The sequence below is a fragment of the Vanellus vanellus genome, assembly GCF_965231255.1.
Source record: "Vanellus vanellus genome assembly, chromosome: 1".
NCBI lineage: Eukaryota > Metazoa > Chordata > Aves > Charadriiformes > Charadriidae > Vanellus > Vanellus vanellus.
In genome coordinates, this window is record NC_138905.1 from 85246596 (window position 1) to 85269329 (window position 22734).

General features: G+C 42.9%; 1 protein-coding gene across 1 annotated transcript; it reads left to right on the forward strand.

Annotated features, from left to right (window-relative positions):
* Positions 1-1267: 1267 nt before the first annotated feature.
* Positions 1268-18949, forward strand: LOC309671200 (putative DBH-like monooxygenase protein 2; the record flags this gene model as incomplete). Its single annotated transcript, XM_082482405.1, has 12 exons — positions 1268-1522; positions 4505-4651; positions 7569-7652; positions 8848-9015; positions 9960-10062; positions 10838-11004; positions 12779-12870; positions 16066-16162; positions 16377-16436; positions 17433-17563; positions 17854-17968; positions 18710-18949. The coding sequence occupies 12 exons, from the start codon at positions 1268-1270 to the stop codon at positions 18947-18949; spliced, it is 1659 nt and encodes a 552-aa protein (XP_082338531.1).
* Positions 18950-22734: the final 3785 nt, after the last annotated feature.

Consider the following 22734-nt stretch of genomic DNA (forward strand, 5'->3'; position numbering starts at 1 on the left):
CGTGCAGACTCCTTTCCTTTTTTCCATCCCCATTACATCATTAACTCTGTCTTTGGTTCCCCTCACAATGGGGCTGAAGTCCTTCAATTTTGATATCCCTGTGCTGTCCTAATACTCACTGAGCGTTACCATATCTTTCAGCACTGCCTAGTGCCTCTAGAACAGTGTCTTGGGCCTCTCTAGAGCAGAGCAAATTTAAAATGTTGGCATTGTATTACATAGTTCACAAAAGAAACCACAAATATACTTGCTGTCTACAGCAGGACTGCCAACAAAGTAACCTGGGATGCAAGCAGTCTGTACGTAATTTAATCTGTTAAAGCCCTGTTCCTGAAGATCAGATTAGGTATCTCTCCTTCTCCATTACTCATCTGTTCTGCGAGCACTTGTCTCAGAAGATTAATACAAATGGGCTTTTCTAGGCTTTCCTAGCAACTAAATAGGAATAAAATATCATGTCTTTCAAAATACGCAGACCCAGGTTATGTTGTGTGGTGGATTATGCAACTGGGCAAATTGGAGATGAGACGCACAAGGCACTTTCTGGCAGAACCTGTTAGAAACCTGATGAGGCTCTTTGTTTTTCATATCATTACACTGAAAGGTCTTAGGCAGGGCAACAAATGATGCCCTTTTCTCTTTCCGCTTGTTCCCACCAAGGTATAGTGCATGGAGCAAAGGCATTTTTCTTAATCTACCATTCCATGACAGTCCAGGAGCCCGGTTCATGTGCCACAGTAGCTTCGTCTGATAAGCCATGGCACTAAGACTCACCAGCCCATTCCCAACAAACTTGCCAATAAGCATCACACCAGACAATAGGGTGGCATAGTCAGGGTTCATTTCAGCATTTGCAACAGAAAGGCAAGTTAGTCAGAAAAGCCCCTTTTCCTTGGTGAGGAGAGCCAGCATTCACCCCCCCCCCCGAGGAGTACCAGGTAGGAGGTAAACACTTTGTTGCTTTTTTTGGTCATGTAGTACAAAACAGCTCTTAAAAATGTTTTAAGATGTATATGGGATGGCCTAGTATGGTTTCACTGAGGCAGGGTGCCAAGACATATTATGTAAAGTGTTATCTTTCCTACATGTTGAATTGGATATAGAACAGTCAGTTTCTACTCCTCCTTTCTGGCAATAGGCCCAGCCTCATGCAATTCCATATAATCTGGGCCCCTCATAGTAGAAGAGCTGCCCAAGGTATCAGCGAGACTCAGAAATTGCAGTGGTCATGCTGATGGTGGCATTTCTCTTCTCAAGAATCGAGGGTATGCTCTTCCTCTTGTACCTCTCGTGTTTTTGTTCTGGTCAGCCTGCACCTCCACTGCTGCGTTTCTCCATCTTCCTGGATCCTTCAAACATGGTCTACCTCCGCTGGGATCATGATGAACAGGAGCTGATGTTGTTTGAGCTGCAGGTCCATACAACTGGCTGGGTGGCGTTTGGATTCACCCCTCATGGAGAGTTGCCTGGATCTGACATTGTGATAGGAGGTGTCTTCCCAAACGGCAGCACATACTTCTCTGTAAGTTGAAAAGACTTTCTCTGCATCTCCTTTTGCCAAAGGCTGTGCTCCAAGTATATTGACTTGAAAGCATATGGGCTCAACTGGCTAAAGATAGATGCCTGAGGCCAGCTGAGATCCTTAGTTGGCATGGCCTCTGACTGACAGTCCAGATCAGTCCAGGTCTTCTGCAGGTCCTGTATCATGCCTGCTAGTCCCATACAGATACCTGAGATACACGATGGTATCCCAGATGGCACTAGATGATGTTGTTTAGGCAAATAAACAGATCCTACCTGCAACTCAAAACCACAGCCAGAACCAATTAGGTATGACTGAAGCAATCACCTACCATGAAGCTAGAAGAGGCTGCTAGGGGTGTAATTTTTGATTTGTTCAAACCAGAGGTCTGTTCAGCCAGAATTCAGATGTGAAACTCTCGTGTTTTCTCTCACTGAAGCTCTTCAAAGGTTAATTTCTTGGTTTCCTCTATCATAAGTGGAGACGTGTTCATCTCCAAAGGTTGTTTCTTCCTGATCATCTTCAATGCCTCCCTTAGGAATTGGAAAGGACATCCTTGGGACTTGCTGGTTTTTCCATTGTCTGTAAAGGCAACCATTGAGGATAGATGCCTAATGTTAAAACAGCTGGAGTTTAGAGAAGCAAAGTGCCACAGAGGGTGCTAAATAAAAAAACAGGGTGTTGTTTTGTTTTGTTTTAATCATGAAAGAGAAACAGGCAGTTTAATGTTATTCAGATACAGAAAGAGAAAGAGTTTACACTGATGAAGTGTTTGCCAGTCACAGTGGTTTTATTTTGTTCAGTTGTTTTCAGTTCCCTTTTCACATAACAGTAAAACGTGTTTTGCATGAAGTATGTCTTGGTCCCTGTCTAAAATGGGTGAGCTTTGGAGGGGGTGAGGTAGTTAGCCTTACTTATGGTCGTTAATTGGTTGCAAAACAGCTCTTGTAATACCCACTATTGAAATCTTTTTGTGATTGTGACATAGACAGGGAACTTCTAGCTGTGAATGACCACAGGGAAAAAATTATGATCAATTTAGAAGGAACGCTTGTTCTTTATTTTTTTAATAGTGATTTTTTTTTAAAGTTATTTGGGGTGAAACAAAAGCATTTATTTTCTCCTAAAAGAACATTCTGAAAGGAAAAAAGTGTTTGGTTTCAAAAATATTAAACATTCTGTTATTTCTGGAAGAGATATTTAACATTTTCAATGTTTTTCTGCATTGGTAGCTGAAACTCTTTGTTTGTGTTAGAAAATTTCAGTTCCACAAAAGTTTTAGGTTTTTTCAACTCTTTTACTTATCAGAAAATATCTTCCAATTATTTAGGTGTGGAGACATTCCAGTAAGCAAAGCAAGTTTAAAGGAAAAATATGCTAGTGACTGTAAATGGAGTTTAAGTGGGTTTTTCCATTTGCATGCTTTCTTTTAACCCTCTCTCTTGCACCCTTGAGTTTTGTTTCAACTTACTACATCCATAACAAAGTCATTATCTGAGTAATGTCCAACGGATGAAAAACTAGCCAAAATGGTTTGTTTTCACAAAGGTGGATGGGGGGGGGGGCGTTCAGCTGCTTACTGCCTTCCTCTTTCATAAAGGATATTTAATTTTAAATAATTTATTTATTTTAAAATAGCTCCTTTGCAGATTACTTATCTTTGAATTTTGATCTTTTAATGAAAGAGTGCAACAGGTATTTCAAAACAGTATGAAAACAAAAGCTATATTTTCAAACTATGGTATGTCCCTCTGTAAATTGAGCATTTGGGTTAGAGAAAAATTGCTTACATTATTCTGCAAGTTCAATGGGTAAAATCCAGGACAAGAATGAATATTAGAGGAGATATTGGGAAATTTAGTAAAAGCTGCCAGCAGGCTTTGAAAGAATCTCTTAAAGGAACACAGATGGGAGGAAAAACACTAGGAAGGATTTCACATTAAAATATTGTTCTTTGACCAGATTGTTGTCTTGTAAATTTTTTCTCTTCTCTTTCATCCCTCCAAAGCTGTGTAGTGCAGCAAAACTTTTCAATGTAGCAGTTAACAGCTGTCCATTAGGGAGACATATGCTTCATTATGTTTCAGGTTTCTCTAGGAGAGATTTTCATCCCATCTGCAGCCACTGCCTTCTCATTTCTGTTCATTTGAATTCCTTTGCCACAAAAATATGATGCAATCTCAGTCAGGCAAATTGGGGCTTTATTCCTTTTTATCCTTCTTCCCTTTCTGCAGCTGCATGTACAGTCCCACCTCATATTTTCATAGCAGCAGTTATTGTGGCCCATTCTGTTCCCACTGAGATTTATACAGGAACTAGACATTTAGATGCTTTTCAATCCCTGCCTCATGTCTCTGTGCCTTTTTTCCGAGTAACAGTTGCATTTGATAACCTCAGTCATGCATTTTTTTTTTTTTTCACTATGCCTATGCTGCTAAGGCCATTGGTTAGCTTGCAATTTCTAGGAGAGCTTAGCATCCACAACCGGGCACAGGTTCCAGGTGGTGTGAAAAACCTAAGAGTTAAAGCAGAAGCTTTGGTATGCCCAAAAGATTTTACTTTTGCACTACCTCTGTTTTTCAACAGAACTTATTTTATTTTCCATCCCCCCCCAACTCCACCCCCACCCTCACCCCCACCCCACCGGCGTGGTTGAGCCAGAAGTGCTAAAATGCCCCAGCATGCAGCAGGTCACTCAGGGAGCAGGGAAGATCCTCTAGGATCCATCCATCCAGGCCATCCTTTGGGTGATGGGGTGCAGGGGCTGCTCTTTTCTTGAGCAGCTGCATATAGCAGGGACTGGATGTGAGTTCTCTTTGGCTGGTTTGTGGAAATCACCAGTGCAAGCAGAAAAGGTTTTTGGAGAATGAAACGCTTTGATAATTACTCAGATCCCACAGGAGGTACTTGGAAACACGACTTCTTGGAATGTAGGAAGCTCTTCTTTTCTCTCCATGGCTTTGATCACTGTTCCTTTTCCAGGATTGTCACGTGGTAGATGAGGCAACCCTTGAGGAAGATGAGAGCCAGGACTACCAGCTGCTGTCAGTGACAGAGAATGAGACCTCTACCACCATGCTGTTCAAACGCCACCTCCGGACATGTGACCCAAATGATCTGGATATCACAGTAAGAAAGGGGACTGCTCAAGCAGCATCCCAAACAAACCTGCTCTCATATCCCACTGTATTCCCAAATACCCAAGGTCAGATCTGAGAATGACAGGTTTTTCTCACAACAAAAATATGGGACCATACAGCCCCATTTACAATGCCCATTTCAAGAAAACTTGATGTATTTGATGTTATTATAATGTTTTCCAACAAATAGGGAAGATATACATCTCAACATTTCCTTAAACTTGAACACAGCTCTTCAAAATTTTGCTCATTTCTCTGTCTCTCTTTTGTTTGCCACATATATAAAATCAAACTAGTATGGGAGACAAAGGTTTTATTTGTCTAATATAAGGCAGTATTTTGTTAAGAATTGTGTTTAAAAAATTCAGAACGCTGATAATCACAGTCCTTCACTCTTGGAAGAGCTTCATACTGGTATTGACTGACATTAAAAACTTGGCCAACCCAAATTAGTATTTTAAGTCAGAGATTTTTCAAAAATATGCTTTGCCAATGTTCACAAGCACACTAATGCACACAGTTTCATAATTCTGCATATGTAGACACTATTTACACCTTTTCACCTTTACTTGAGGAACCTCTGGATAAATCAGCGTTATCCAAGGCTTAGCCCACTCAAAAATGTTTGTCCAGATGTGCACATCAAATGGTGTACATTCACCATTTTTCCAGAGTTCAAATTCATGTGCAAGTGACTGGATAGATGCCTTTGTAGTTACCAACCTTCTTAATGACCTTCACTAACTGAATGAAATATCATCCCGTTCTGAATGGGAAGAACCCACAGAGTTCCATGGCTGCTGCTGTCCTTACACAATGGGGCAGATCCAGGGGAATCATTGAGTGCGTTCATGCACATAACAGTATCTGTTAATGCGGAATCAGGGGACTACAGTTTTGTTAGCTTTTTTGTGTAAGTCCCTTAGTAACTCTTTGTAAAAATGGCCTAAAGCACATTAACAATATATACAGATAAGTGAACTGCATCTACTTGCTCTAGGATATGCAAAGAACTGAAAACCTGATCTTCAGCACTATTGTACAGCTCCTGCAGCTAGAACAGTATCCAGACACTCAGTGTCTAAACATTTAAACACAAAATGATGCAGATTCTGAAAACTTATCAAATCCCTTACAGTTTTTTTTTCCAGCCTTCTTTCACACACCGTCAGTTTAATTCCATGCATGTTTCAATAATGTGGGTGAAATGACAGTGGATACACTTTTCCTAGGATCTTTTCTAGCCAGGACCCTCTCTTTGGGAAAAAAAAATAAAATCATGTTCCTGTCTGGACAAGGCAAATCTTGTGTATTAAACTGCTTACTTTCTGTTGTGTGTTCTGACGTATTGTCTGAGTGTCTTGGTACGTACCAAATACACGCAGTTACATTATTTTAGATTACTTTTAATTGCACATGGTTACTATGTGGATTACATTTTAACACATCTGCAGTGGTATAAGGCATGTGATTGTGGGGGGAACACTTGTGTGTGTGGCTGATGGGAAGGAATGAAGGAGAATTTCCAATGAAACACTTCTATTACAGATGGACACAGCACGCCTCGTTACTGCGTTTGGTACTGATGACACAGTCCAATTCTTTAAAGGCCAAAGATTTGCCAAGTCTCTTTTCTTGATGAGGTACAGAGCTCCATCTGACTCAACTAACCCCAAAATATTCTTCACCTATGACCTGAGGCTGGACAATGTAAGTATTGGACAAGAGCTTTACTTGGCATGTTAAAAAATTTCCCCTTCTTCCGCCTTTCTTTGCAAAGTTGATCATGCCCATGCTGGAGTTTTGGATGTCACAGGTCAAAAAATGGACATGACTGATCTTGGAAACATACAAATAGAGCTGGCAAGAGAAGGAATGAAGCAGAAAGAGAAGGCTTGCTTGTGGAGGGTAAAGGGCTTATTTGTTAGGAAAATGCTGTAAGGCACAGCCTGTTCCCTTAACTAGAGTTTAAGGAGCCAAACAGAGGTTGTGGTGCTTGCAGTATAATTATTAACTCAGACATGTATGTATACAGGTCTATTGTCCCATCCATGTAGACCCATAGAAAAATATCTATAATATACTGAAGCTATTTACTAATTCCCGTCTTAGTTTTGTGACAACACAAAAAATAATAGGAATACATTTAAATGCTCTGTGACAAGTCTGGCGAAAAGCTCAGAAAATGCAATACACACTACTGTGTGTACTGCCTTCAGTGCTAATTTATGCAGCATCTCAATGTCAGATATAGGGAGATATAAGGAGATATAAGGAGAGCTGGAGCCCCTCATTAGCATCACCTTGTGGTACATGCACCATCCTTGTCAAAAGGAGCCCAAAAGTACCAGCTCAGTATGATATTGCATTAACACCTTCCTTCTTTAAACAGCATCAGCCTACACAGTCAGCACTTACTCAAGACATATCAGCTGATCAGCGTGGGCAATATTGCATAGTAAAGAGGGGCGCTATTTTTATGGAAAGATTTGTGGGATTAGTGCTATCATGTGTTGTGCTTGTGACTCCAGAAAATCAGCAATTAAAAATGTTGATTGAACTGGATGAATGTTTCCTATTCTCAGTTCATGTTGCAATAGGCAAATTAATAATGCAATTCCCTTTTGGAGAAATACAGAAAAAATCTGAAAGATAAAGAATTTAAGACCTGGTAGAGCTGACAAATGTGTTTGCCCTTCACCAGAATACAGTTTCATCTTCTTGACCTCTCTCATCGCAACCAAAAAGCAATCAGTTTCTTGCTAAATGCATCATCCTTCCTGCACCCCCCCTTCTGGGTCTCATTCTTCTTGCACTGCCTTCCTCTGGCTTCTCCAATTCCCTGTGCACATTATTGAGTCACCAGGGGAACCTTCAGGTGACTTGTGCGTCTGTTTCTTTTCCAGTTTGCTGTTCCAGTTGAAGAAACCAAGTATGCCTGTACCTTTATCCCACTGCCCGTAGTCAAGCAGAAACACCATATCTACAAGGTAAACTTGCAGGCTCTGTTACTGAGGAAAAAAAAAACCAGGACAGGACAGACTTACTGCTTCAATCATACATACAATGCTGTCTTTTACAGCATTTTGGTATAAATTTGGGAGCACTCCATCTGTCCTTCACTGCCATTGGGATGAGCCAGCTAATTTGTCTGACTTGTGTGGACATAAGCTCTGCCTTGTTTCTAGCTTTGGTAGTACCTTTGTCTTCATATACATGACTCCTGAAGAAACCTTGCTACAAGTCTGATGTTTCAGTGTAGTGAGCTCAGGCCATGTTACCTATTGGTATCTTTGAGAGCAAAGGGATCCTCCAGAATTTTCTATATTTGAAAGGACTTTTGCTTTTGTTCTTGGAAATTGCTAAGAAAATTTGTATAAAAAGCAAAACTAACATTTTTGCAGTCACGTTTTCACGATGCAGTACGCAAAAAAAGAAGAGAAAAAAAAAGAAGAAACGGGAACTTTCCAAAGCAAGCCTGGCTTACTTCTCAAATTAAAATAACTTTGCTTCAAGGTCAGGCAAACCTTCTTAGTTTTGTGGGCTTTGAAGGTTTAAAACTAGATATTCCACCGCAATGGCATAAGGCAAAATTTCATAATGAAGAATTTCCATGGACTGGAAAAAAGAAGAATGTGACAAGTAATCCTACAGAACAAATTCAGGAGCTTTAATCATTTCTTGTGGTAACATCAGGATTTTGAGGCCTGATGTCATCAGTGCTAGTAAAAAATTCAGTGATTTATGAACAAATCCAGGCTAGTTGTGGGGTTTATTTTAAACTATCTTGATTATAGTACTTTTGGCACAACTGAGGGAGCAGTGACTTACAGTGAACCTGAGATCTAAGTCCTTTATCTTGCTTTGCAGCCAAGAAAATGGTGTATGATGTAAAATATTTACATTTCTAGTCTGGAACCATACTGCCCAGCATAACAGGTCAAATAGTGACTCTGATTAAGGGGAGGTGCTTTAGAGGAAGATGCAAATAATTTCTGGACAAATGGACTCTGCTGAGTGCATACCAAATCGAGCTGATAAATCATCATCTAGCTTACCATCCATTTTGCGAATCAGATTGTATCTGTTTGCCTAAGCTATGGTTAACTGCTCTTTCTGGTTGCCTGAAAAATAAATATTTTAGGGTTGACAATAACTTTTTTTCACTCTTTCTCTTGGTTACAGTTCGAACCTGTAATAACACCCCACAACGTAACCTTGGTTCATCATATTCTTGTTTATGCCTGTGGCAATGCCAGTGTGCTACCCAGTGGCATAGATGATTGCTATGGAGCCAATCCAGATTTTGCCCTGTGCTCTCAGGTGCTTGTGGGCTGGGCTGTTGGAGGAGAGGTGAGTCTGCAGGGCCCATTCCCTTCCCCATTTCTTGTTACGAACAGTAGTACCCTTGGTGTCAGCTTGTCCAATAAGACCCCACAGTCCTGCAGAACCGACCAAACCGGGGAATTTTGTTCCTACTGCCCCCCGTCAACTCTACTGCTGCTACATCAGGTGATGCTGGTGATTTCTACGTAGTTGTCAATACTCTGCATACGTGTGTACTTTATCATCATACCTGCATTAAACAAGTTTTATATGTCACGTAGGAAGGCTTTCAGTCCAACCTTTTGATAATGTTGCCATTAATTTCACAAAATTGTCCTTGTGCTGGTCTTGTGTAACAGAAATAAGTGTACCTACTTTCTTCTTATTTTTTTTTTTCTACTGGCTCTGCCTCTTTTTCAACAGAGTAAAATAAAATGTTCAGTGAAATTGGTGCTTCTGGCTGAGTGGCTGAGTTAGTAGTCAGTGCTGCACAAATTTTAGCATCTATCTTGTGATGGTCACTTTGCCTTTCAGAGAAAAATGTATTTTGTATTTCTATAATATGCATGTACTTGGGAAGAAGAGAGGAAGGAGACAAGTTTTAGACAAAAACCTTACACTAATTTTATTCAGATTTTATATTAGGCAGTGCCATTACTGATATGAAATTTGCTGCAAGACTATATACATACTATATTTCCTATTAAATGTAGTATAAAAGTGAAACCAATCAAATGGGTAAATGAAAAATAAATTTTGTAAATTCTTCCTTGTTCCAACTAAGAAGGAAAAGAAATGGAACTGGCAGAATTTCCCACAACATTTTGATTTCTAACAATGTCTAAATAAATATTCAGAGACACAAGAAAATAAAACCTTTCTTTTTGTAAGTTTTCAACCAAGAAACAACAGAAGAGTTAAAAACTAACTACTTCATATAACTTTATTCCTCTTCTTCCTCTTTCCACAAGTCTTATCAATTTCCAGATGAAGCTGCAATTTCCATAGGGACACCCTGGGATCCTCAGTACATCCGACTAGAAATCCATTACAGCAATTTTGACTTGTTACCAGGTAGGCAATGCTGGGCAGTCATCTGACAAACAACAGCCTCGGGATGGAAGCCTCAGACCTCACCTACATGCCTACCAGAAACCAGTTTCTGCATGAAACACTTCCATATGCTGCTCAGTACAGCCTTCAGGACAGTGAGAATAAACTGGACTGGGCTCCGATTCAGAAAGAACTTAAACTAACTTTAGAAACACAGGTAGTTATATCTGCTTAGATTAGACACGTCTTACCAGTAAAAAAGCCAAGCACATCTTCCTGCTATGATACTAGCAGGAGTGTTAGGGAAAACGTCAGGGAAATGTGAGCATCATGGGAAAAAGGAAGGGACAGAGTGGCTGTGGGAGAAATCGGTGTACCAAGGGTCAGGAGGAAGTCCTGAGAGCTTAATACCACTTCAGGCTTCTACCATGACCTCCAGCACTAAATCCCTGGGTCAGGTGAAGAATGCCAGCATGGTACTTGATATCATTTTACAGAAGGGGAAACAAAAGTGTGGAGTGATTTTATGGGAATCGTCTGAGACTATCAGCAGGGCTAGATCTAGATGCACTATGAGTGAAGATCTGTGCAACCGTGCACCTCGCATGACTTTGAGGCTGTACATTACAGTGTACCGTACCACAGCGGTAGGGTGGAAGGCTTAGACCTTGCTGTTAATCTGTGCCTGCTTCCAACTTGTGACTGGGAAAGAGACACTGTATGTGTTGTTGCTTAAGGCCCTGCTTTTGCTGCTTCTGGAGTCATTGCTGAAGGAGTGGTCATTTTTCTTTTACAGGTTTGATTGACAGCTCAGGGGTACGAATCTACTATACTCCGGAGCTACGGAAGTATGATGTGGGGGTTCTGCAAACAGGCATCTTCACTTTCCCTGTGCATTTCATTCCTCCTGGAGCAGAATCCTACAGGTCCTATGGCCTCTGCAATTCCAGCCAGTTTGATGAAGTGAGTGTGGGGAAAGCCATATGCAATCCTTCTTGATCCTTCCAACTTTGGGTTTTCATTTTGCTCTAGACATGTCCAAAAGCCATTTGGCACAGGGTGTCATCTTAGCCTCCATTTCTCCATGCTGCAAAATGAATATATATTCCAGTAAAACTGCTCAGCAGGGACCCAAGATTTGGCCCAAGAGCACTAGCAGAGCTATGTAAGCATGTCAGAACCGTGGCTCAAATACCCGTTCACCCCAACTAAGTGAAAGGGAAACAAAACCCAAAGGATGAAGTGCTTCCCAAGACCCCCAAGGAAGTCTGCTGCACCGTGTGCAAGAGGCCTGTGTCCTGCCATAGGTGTGTGGTACTGATGTAGGAAGGCAGGCACCAGGCTGGGAGGATATGGTGCTCTCTCTCAGGTCAAGAAGATACCTCTAGTGCGGAGATCTAACATCCCTCAAATCATAGCCAAGAGGCTGCTAACAATAATCAGCTCTGGTGGACTGTGGGGTCTAGGGGAGATTCACAGGTCCCTCCAGGACTACTAGATGTGAGGTTGCCATTTTCCCCTTTCCCGGGTCCAGCAGGTGCTAAGGCTGGGGTCAAACCCCAAAGATATAGACACCCCACACCCCACCCAAACACACACAGAGAGCAGACTCAGCTGGCCACAAACAGACCAACACAGACGGGAGTACAGTACCTTCACAGGCACCACGCAGGGGTGAACAATGCCCACAGGAGCACGGACAACACAGATGACCCAGTCCTCTTCCTCCTCTCTGACTAATCAAGCTTAAAGCTCACTAGAGGAACATAACCACGCTTACTCAGCTCCCATACGTAATCACATTTATTGGTCTGTCTGATTTCTTGTCCACACTATAAACCCCTTCAGCATCTATGCCCAATTACAGGGCCCCTTTACGCAGTCTCTGACCTGGACCTTGGGTTTTTCTAGCTTGAACTTCCCTCGTGGATCATCCTATCCCAAAACCACAGGCACACACATATACACAGTATACACAGCACACACACACACACAAAATAGTTAGGATCAGAGTTTTAATAAGATAGTCTAGATTGCAGTGATCAGGTACCAGGCTTGGTCAGACAAACATACTGACCAACAGTCTGCTTAAGTACAACTGGACTCTCCTCTTCCTCTCTCCATTTTCCCATGTTTGTTTCTCTCTTTCCCTACCTTTGTCCTCTTCCCTAAGCTTCCCACAATAAATTTTGCACATTCCCACAATCCACTTAAAGCATGCCATAAATTTTACACAGTCCCACAATCCCCATCAAACAACCCATAAGTTTGCTCCCTCTTATGAGGCCTGAGGTAATCTTGTTTTTCTTCATCAGTTTTCAAACATTTTCTTTGAACCTTTTAAAATTTGCATTTTGGTGGTTCTTTTAATGGCCCATTGGTCAGTGTCTTAAAATTTCTGCTTTTACTTTTTCTATTATCTGCTCTTCCTTAGAGCTCGTGTATCTGCATGTTTAACTTATCACCTCTCCTGTATCTTGTCTTAGTTTTTTACATAGCTGATAGCAAGATATGGTTACCAGTACCCAGCATGAGATATCACAAACTCAGACAACTACGCCACAGTATCTAAAGGAAATACATGAGGAAATAGGCTTAAACCTCCCTTTAAAAAAAATAAAAGTGTTAAGTTGACAATTGCATGAGTTCCATCAAGCTTTTGACTTGATAGGCAGGTCTGAAACGTAGTGCTAAACTCTGGCTGCCAGGCTCTGACCTACTTCCTTTTGAACTGCAGATGAATGGGATGCTGGTTCCAGATCTGCATGTCTTTGCCTGCTTGCTTCACACCCACCTGTCTGGCAGAGGAGTGAAAGCTGCTCAATACCGGTAAGAGAAGAAAACTCACAGCATTGCTGCCTGTGCCACGGGATCAGTCCCTGCCTCTTGTGCTAGCATGGATGAGAATGATGTTCCCAGGTTAGTTTTCATCTGTCTGTCAGTGCAAGAGACTGCAGTATCTGAACTGTACAAGAACTAGTTCCTCAGGAAAGAAGGGTCAGCTGAGCAGAGAGCATGAGACCGGGACTGTGTCTCCTGTTAAATAAAACAGGTCCAGGCAGTGAGCTCAACCACTGGACTGCTGCTCATCCACACTAGTCATCTGCTAGACAGTGCCCTTGCATAGCTTGGTTCTGCTAACCAGGCTCACCCTGAAGCTACGTGGGCACAGTTCTGGGGATCGCGTGGACCAGTTCCGGTGGGCTGCATGGGCAAAACTAGACTGCGTTTGGTTTCCTCCACCATTCTCCCACACTAAAAACTTCAGCACCCCTATGTGCTCTCTGATCACACCCCAGCCCATGAAGCATGAATTCTCAGTTTCAAGCTATGAAAAAAAGCCAATCATGGTCTGCAGCATAGCATTTGAACTCTACTTCAGATGTTTAGAATTTGAAAACCAAACAAAACTCAGAACTAAAAGATTACTGTTCTTTGGGCCAACGAGGTATCACAGAGGTCCAAGAGCTTGGTAGTATAGGTATAAGGCCTATCTCCTCCTTAGGTTTCTAATTTCAGAATAACCCAACCTATGCCAAGCATCACACTGCAGCCAGTTACCGGGAGGCAGACACTTAGTCTGTGCCAGTGAGCCAAAGATCAATCCATGACCCTATGATATTTAGCATATGGGTGTAGCCCTAGTTGTCACAGTGGTACTCAAATCTTAGAGTGCTCACTGTGACACCTTCAAGATCAAATTCCCTGCCTGTCTACAAGGCATTGCTGGTGCACGCTCTGAGATGTGAGATGAGTTCCATCTAGAATGGCAAGGGGAAGCTTTGGCATTGCTTGGTCCTTAGCTGCCCTGCTCTCACACCAAATCCCCAGACCCTGTCTCACACTGTCTCACACAGACCCTGTCTCACATACTGCCTCACAGTGCTGATTCACTGCAGAAACTCCACATGTACTGAGTTGATCATGTAGGTATGAAGGGAACTTGAACTGCACTGTAGGCAAGATGTGGAAGACTGGAGAGTGCCTGGACCCCCACAACCAATGCAAAGCTGAATTATGAACAGGGCACATGTTGTCTAGTTTAGCTTCTAAGCACACATATGAAATATCATTCAGAAGAATCTAGGTTATCCTGAAATGGCACATCTGCCCTTGAAGATGGCCTTCCTCAGTTATCCTTAAACACCAATGGCACCCTACAATCAAACATGGTTTAAACAGCCTGGCTTTGTGCCTTCCTACCCAATCCCCAGCATCCCAAAGAATGGGACCAAATGGCTCCTTCAAAGGCAACTTCAGAAAAGTGGGACTAATACAATTGTCTGATGGGTATTTTCCTCTCTGTCCAGTGGTATCTGGGAAACACCTAGCAACCTCTGCAGCTGAACTGTGACATGCCAAAAACAGGGGAAAACTTTTTAAGAACCTTGGTAAACAAACTTGGTCGGCTATAACAAGACTAAATAAATGGGGATTTTGTAACTTGAAAGGTGCATTGTGAATACGTTTGCTCCCCAATTATGTCTGTCTGTGTCTCTCAGGAGTAGCACATTATAGCTGGCAAATGTGGTTGCCTCTTGGAAAAGGAGCAAAGTAAACATCAGTAAAACCTGTTGGCTTCAAAGCCATCCCTCAGTTTCAATGCTAGTTGTCTCCAGCCCAGATTGACCTGACACTTGGATTGCTGTGCTGCACAGCAAGAGAAGAGGAGTGAGACTCCCTCCATCTCACTAGCACGTTCCAAGCGCATGCTCCAAGTAGCAGGGAGTGATATAATCAGGAGAATTTTCCTTAGGCTTCAGAAGAAAATGGAAGGTTCTGTCTCTTTGTTAGGAATCATTTGAGGTCAGTCTAGAGAGGACTAAGGCAGCAGTTCAATTTATTTAGGATGAGCATATACCTGACAAAGGACCTTTACAGGCTTTACCATGTTAGGATCATGTCCTGAAGACATCTCAAGCACAGGCTCCAGAGCAAAAGGTCAAGTGTTTGAAACACCTTCTAAACACAGATGATTCAAGGCACAGTGAGCAGTTGGGGTGGCTATTTTTTTTTCCTGAGGTTTTCCCTGTAGCACATAGGATAACTATGTTATTCTTAGTCACTTGTCCAGACTCTTTGGAGGCTGATTTTGGCAGAATATAGCAGATTGTAATCTTTCACAGCAATTCAGGGGCAGGCCTGTCTCCTTTTTAGGTGTTAAATCCAGAATACCCCAGCACAGGCCAAAAGTCACACATAGCCACTATGAGTGACTTAGCCAGCGCTATTTTGTTCCAGACAGTAGCAATAGCTTTTGGCTCCTGCTTTTTATGCAAGTTGCATGGTACACATAAACCATGCGTCACGTGACAGAACATCTTCTTTCTTGACTTGAACTTTTGTGAAGCCTATCCTCAAAGCTGCCAGCAGCCACAAAGCAAGCCTACAACAAGCAAGCAGTGTGTGTGGCAGCTGCTGGCATGGCCTGGCCATGAGCACCGCAAGGATTTGTGGGCTGGGTGCCTTGGTGCACCCTGCTATGTGCACTGTGGATGTACCTAGCAAGATCTAAGGCCCTGTACCATGGATGGAGAAGCAGTGCTCAAGCAGAGCAGAGGCGACCTAAGAAGCAATATCACAAAGAACTGTAGGAATAGCAAGGAAGAATTCACATTTGATACTTCTGCATCTGCAAGGGAGGTCCTAAACAGCCTGCCAACTCTACTCCTCCAGGCTCAGAGAGTTTTTTTTCTTTTTTTTAGGACAGTGTTTTGTAATGTAAGTATTGGAGTTCTTCCTTCTGGTATCCCAGACTGTTATATGAAAGGTGAAAGTTTCAAGGCACAATGATTACTGACATGTAAAAAGTCCATATTTGGATGCCAGACCAAAGAGGGTTGGGTGAGAAACTTCAGGTGTATGTTTGGGACTGACTGGCGCTGTGAGTTAAGGTACAAAAGAGATCAGGCACAATTTCTGGAGGGGATTTTTCTCAGCTCTGTTTAATTCACCCAGGAATAGGATATTCCACACCCTTCCCTGGAAACATTATAATTTTCTCCCCTTGTTTGTCTTCCCGAGGAACGGTGAACAGCTGGGGATCATCTGTGAGGACAATAAGTATGACTTTAGACTGCAGGAGATTCGCGACATGAAGGAAACCCTCATAATCAAACCAGTACGTTCCTCCCCTGGGATGTAGCTGTGGGCAGGCAGGCTGGGGAGGTGGTGAGCATGCGAGGTGTCAGAGCACGTCAACATATTCTGTCCTTCATTCTGTCTCAGGCTGTGGCCTGTTGTTTTCACAATTTCCTGGTTCCCTGTGTTGCAAGTGGTTGTTTTGTGTGCTTTGCTTATATGGCTCTGATGGTGTGACCTACTATGTTCCCTAGGGGGATGAGATCCTGGTCGAATGCAACTTTCAGACACTGGATCGGTCAGAGATTACTTTTGTAAGTTTGTTTTTCTACATACAAAACTTCCATTGCTTTTAAAATTTGTTTATCACCATTAAAATCCTTTGGGCAGACATATCCCTTTTTCCCAGGCAAATATGGCCCTTGTATAAGCTTATTGTGTCAGACACAATATCATTGACATACTGAAACTTGCCTTGCACAGTTGCTCTCTGTCTCTCCAGCAAAACCCTCCTACTATAGACTTATGACTTGCATCTAATACCATACACGCTAACTCTTGCCCAAATGTCAACTGCAAGTAGCAAAACTTGCAGCTGAGTTGGTTTTCAATCATCGACCATTTGGATGTAGTGGTCAGGCAGATGTCAAATACCGAAAATGACATAATCTGGCAGCTGGATCTGATTTGGACTTCTCAAAATATGAAGACATTCTTTTTGATTCTTCTTATTCAGACCAGACATCAGTTTTGCAGAACTTAACATGTAAACAATTATTGTCATACTCAAGTTTCAAAACTTATTTTAGAGCATATGGCATGCAAAGGAGTTAATGGTCTCATTGCACTTAGAAATGTGCACAAGAAACTAAGATTCAACCTAAAGAGGATTACAGAGCTCATATTCACAGAGAGCAACACCGTTTGATTTCGTTGGCCCCATTCCAAAAATAGGGGTCAACCGGAAAATTCTGATCTGGATGTCACACTCAGTTAATTCCCTGAATGTTTTAGCTGAACTTTCCAAAGTTTCAGATTTTGGGATCTTGTAGATTGAAATACAAATATGGTAGCCTTCCTGAAGGACAGGATAAGTAGATTTAGGCTATAAAGCCACAGAGCAACATAGTTATCAGCCTCTAGTCAAAGGATACTTTGATTCTCTGTTTCTAACTGTCAAACAAATCAACTGTGGGTTTTTTTCACCACACAGGATCTTCACGAACTGTGAACAAGAGTGCTTTGCTGAGGAGAAATAGTCTCCTCGTTGTGTCTCAGCAAACCTCTGAGTCATCCTTGTGTCTTTGCAGGGTGGGCCAAGCACCATGAATGAGATGTGTCTCACGTTCCTCTTCTACTACCCCCGTAACAACATCTCCAGTTGTATGGGCTACCCTGACATTTTGTATGTTGCGCGTGTACTCAAGCAGGAGGCTTCAGAGTGAGTCCTGAGTCAACATGCTTCTGGAGGCAGCAGAGCAAAATGTAGCTATGAAGAATGGTGGATGGAAAAGATAATGAAAATGCAATGTTGCTGATAGGGAGCAAGAGCCATGTATCTGGATCTCTCAAGTTGAGCTCCCTTGTTGCAGGAATCTATCAACTATGATAATTTAACAATCTTTTCTCCTTTATATCCCTCCCCCACGCCCCACGCCTTTCTTTTTTCCTCCTTCATCTTCTCACTGTTTGTCTTCTCCACCTCCCCATTGCCCTTTACTCTCTCCCCAGTGCAGTGGAAAGCATGATGGCCATAGACTTTGTTGACTGGGACAATGAGACTGTCAAAATTGCAGAGAAAGCAGCCAAGGAGGCAGATCAAGTAGTCATGATTAAAACCATTAATGTAAGTCTCCCTTCTGAGCAATTTGTGGCTGGGGAAATGGAGTCATCCCTGATGTTCTGAGAGGAAAGCACAGCTGAGAGAGAGCCAACACACAAAACCTTGGTGACACCAGCTACTCATACCTTATCCATGGCTATAGGAACTGAAAGGGATTACCTTAATTATAAAGTCCCATCTCTTAGGCTGCAGTTGCAAGTAATGGCCCAAGACATATTTAGTCACCACTTAACTTCAAACTAAGAAAGCTAAAAATTTTTCTCCAAAGAAAAAACCCACTCTTGCATCTTGGCAATACAATAGTGCCTAGGGGGTGATGCCATGGCAGGGCATTTTTGACAGAATGAGCAACAAAATGGTGCTGAAGGTCCCTCAAACAATGTGCATACAAAGGGAGTTAGGATGATCCTGAAAATCCACATACATGGAACAAAGCATACTTAGCTGACTGCATTTCAGTGCGTCAGTCTGGTACCTACTCATCGTAGAGGTAAATTAAGGAAAAATCTTAAATTGAGAAAGGATCAAAATTCCATCTTCTTCTCCTCTCTCAGAGAGCTTCTCTGCTCTCAGGAGGGAGAACCACGTCATGACTTTCCCTGAGATGGCTAGTTTCACATCCGGACAGAGAGAAAACTGACTAAAACGCATCCAAAACTTGCAGTGTTATGCCAGAGTATTGTGGCTCCCAACTTAAAAACAGATCATGTAATTTTATTTTTCCCTCTTTCCTTCCACCCCCAGGAACTCCAGAGAAATGAGACTGGTCTAATCAGAGATATCAGTATTCCCGAGCGGGCTGCCTGTCACAATATTTCTGGATACCTCTCGCTGTCAGGTCTGAGGGCCACTGCAAATCTTCGTTTGACCGCAATATGCACTTCTGCGTCGTCAACCACCAAAGAAACTGCTTCACTTCCTCTTCTTTCTCTCACACAGCTGGTGTTTGCTTGGCTTATCTTGGCCTCTGAGTATGGGAAGTGAGGGACACAATACCAGAACAGATTACTGGCCTGCTGAAGAAGTCTCTCTGGTTAACACCTGTTAGCGGGGTATTCCGGATCTGATGGCCCTAAACACGAGAAGATACTTACATAATAGAAAATTCTCTCCCTTTGGAAGAAACAGGTTCAATGAGCATTGGCATTTTTTTCATTTTCGTAAAAAATACTTTCTAGCATAGTTTGTCCTAAATCAGGAAAGCAATGTACTATGACGCAGTAAAGACAGGATTGCAGTCATCTCTTCAAATAGCTCCTGATTAATTATTAAATCCAGAGCTTTCATAGGTGGGCTATTATATGTATTTGCTCACTGGCATTTCAGCTATCATTATCTAGTCCCAAGATATCGGCATACTCCTTGTACTTAGGTCAGTATTGGGAATGTATCACATTCCTTCTCGAGATGTAGCCAAACCACAGCAAGGCTGGTAGTACGGAGTCAAACATTCATCCTCCCTTGTATTTAATTAGGCCAAGAGGAATGGAAAGGAATGGAATGGAATGAAATCATAGAATCATAGAATGGTTTAGAGTTGGAAAGGACCTTGAAGGTCATGGAGTTTCAGCCCCCCTGCTATAGACAGGGACACCTCCCAGTAGAACAGGTTGCCCAAGGCCATGTCCAGCCTGGCCTTGAACACCTCCAGGGATGGGGGCTCAACAACCTCTCTGGGCAACCTGTTCCAGTGCCTTACAACCCTAAAAGTAAAAAATTTCTTCCTAATGTTTAATCTGAACCTTCTAGTTTAAAGCCATTCCCCCTCATCCTATCACTACATGCCCTAGTAAAAAGTCCTTCCCCAGCTCCCCTGTAGGCCCCCTTTAGGTACGCAATGAGATCTCCCCGGAACCTTCTCTTCTCCAGGCTGAACAGCCCCAACTCTTTCAGCCTCTCCTCATAGGAGACGTGCTCCAGCCCTCTGATCATCCTCGTGGATCTCCTCTGGATATGCTCCAGCAGGTCCATGTCCTTCTTATGTTGGGGACTCCAGAGCTGGATGCAGTACTCCAGGTGGGGTCTCACGAGAGTTGAGCAGAGGGGCAGAATCACCTCCTTTGACCTGCTGGCCACACTTCTTTTGAATGGAATGGAATGGAATGGATTAGATTAGACTATTTCAGTTAGAAGGGACCTACAACAATCTTCTAGTCAACTGCCTGACCACTTCAGGGCTGACCAAAAGTTAAAGCATGTTGTTAGGGGCATTGTCCAAATGCCTCTTAACTACTGACAGGGATGGGGCATCGACCACCTCTCTAGGAAGCCTCTTCTGGTTGGTATTTGACCACCCTCTTAGTAAAGAAATGCTTCCTAATGTCAAGTCTAGACCTCCCCTGGCACAGCTTTGAACCACTCCCGTGCATCCTATCACTGGATCCAAGGCAGAAGAGATCAGCACCTCTCTCTCCACTTCCTCTCCTCAGGAAGCTGTAGAGAGCAATGAGGTTGCCCCTCAGCCTCCTTCCCTCCAAACCAGACAAAACCAGAGTCCTTGGCTGCTCCTCATAGGACATGCCTTCCAGCCCTTTCACCAGCTTTGTTGCCCTCCTCTGGACATGTTCAGGGACCTTCACACCCTTCTCAAATTGTGGGGCCCTGTGCCGGTTTTTCCTGGGATAGAGTCAATTTTCCTCATATTAGCTAGTATGCTGCTGTGTTTTGGATTTGTGCTGAAAACAGTGTTGATAATACAGGCATGTTTTAGTTACTGCTGAGCAGTGCTTACACAGCATCAAGGCCTTTTCTGCTTCTCACACCACTCCACCAGCAAGTAGGCTAGGGGTGCACAAGAAGTTGGACAGGGACACAGCTGGGACAGCTAACCCCAACTGACCAAAGGGATATTCCATACCATATGACATCATGCTCAGCCATATAAAGGTCGGGAAGAAGGAAGAGGGGATGTTTGGAGTTATGGCATTTTGTCTTCTCAAGCAACCATTATGCATGATGGAGCCCTGATTTCCTGGAGATGGCTGAAAACCCGCCTGCCAATGAGAAGCAGTGAATTAATTCCATGTTTTGCTTTGCTTCTGTGTGTGACTTTCGCTTTACCTAGTAAACTGTCTTTATCTCAACCCATGAGTTTTTTCACTTTTACTCTTCCAATTCTCTCCCCCATTCCACTGGAGGAAGGAGTGAACAAGTGGCTGTGTGGTCCTTAGTTTCCAGCTGGGGTTAAACTACATCAGGATCAGAACTGCACACAGTACTCAAGGTGAGGCTGCACCATCTCTGAATATAGTGGGAGAATCACCTCTTTTGACCAGCTGCTTATGCTGTATTTGATGCACCCCAGGATGTGGTTTGCCTTCTTGGCTGTCAGGGCACACTTCTGACTCATATTGGGCCTGCTGTCAACCAGCAGATCAGGCTGGGTGATCAGGCTTCTCCAGGCAGATTGCATCTGCCATCAGTGCAGATACTAGAACTGGATTTACCAATTTTCAATTGGTAAATGATGCTATGAGCTAGGATACTTCCTCTAACAATGATTCACAGCACAGTGTCCTCATAGCTGCCACCCCCTGCTCTATGAAAGCATTAGTCATGTGTGAATTAAAAAGCTGGACCTAGGGCTTCTATCGGCAAACTTGCTGAGGGTGCACTCAATTCCAATGTCCATGTTGCCAACAAAGATCTTAAATAGTACCCCTGAGGAACACCACTCGTCACTCCTCGCCACTTGGACATCAAGGCATTGACCGCAACTCTTGGAGTGCAACCATCCAGCCAGTTCCTTATCCACCTAGTGGTCCATTGTTCAAATCCATGCCTCTCCAATTTAGAGATCAGGATGTCATGTGGGACAGTGTCAAATGCTTTGCATATATGTCCAGGTAGATGATGTCTGTTGCTCTCCCCTTATCCACCAATGCTGTAACCCTGTCATAGAAGGCCACCAAATTTGTCAGATAGGATTTGCCCTTAGTGAAGCCATGTTGGCTGCCACCAATCACCTCCTTATTTTCCATGTGTCTTAGCAGAGTTTCCAGGAGGATCTGCTCCATGATATTGCTGGGCACAGAGGTGAGACTGACTGGTCTGTAGTTCCCCAGGTCTTCTTTTTGACCCTTTTTAAAAAAATTGCCATCAGAAGTTACCAACATAGGGGAATAACACATTTCTGAGCTGTACAAAACCCACAGTCCTCAGGACACAAGAAGTTAGCTTGGTTGTGGTTTACAAGAGCTGCAGAAACATAGCAGAGCCCCAGATTGTGGCAGGGCCCTGTTTCAGCAGCATTGAGTACATTTCTCTATGGACTGGGGGCAAAACTACCATTCTTTCAGATGTCTGCTTTTGAGAGCACTGCCTTTTGGACTCTGCAGGGCTGCTCCCCATGATGTGCCATGGGTCCACCCTGAGAACTTCACTCTGCTTCCTGGAGCTGAATTCTAAATCTCTGTATTTTTCTTCTCCTTTCCATTTCATGTAATAAAACCTGTCTTTTCAAAATATAAAGCATGCGTGCATGTGTGCGTGTGTGTGACAGTGTCAAGGTTTGGAAACTCAAAATACTACTAATGCCAGAACCACTTCTCAACAAAGGCAACCACATCAAGGCCACGATCTTACATTTAACATATTAGTATCAAAAGATTGATTGGAAGTAGGTTTGCCTTCTCATTACAGTTTTCTGCATGACGGAAAGAGCAAAGAACTTCCTCCTGAAGGTTGAGGGGCGGGACCTATGAGTCATCATCAGTCCAGAATATCATTTTAAAAACAGCAGCGAGAGGACTAAAGAAGGGGGAGCAAGA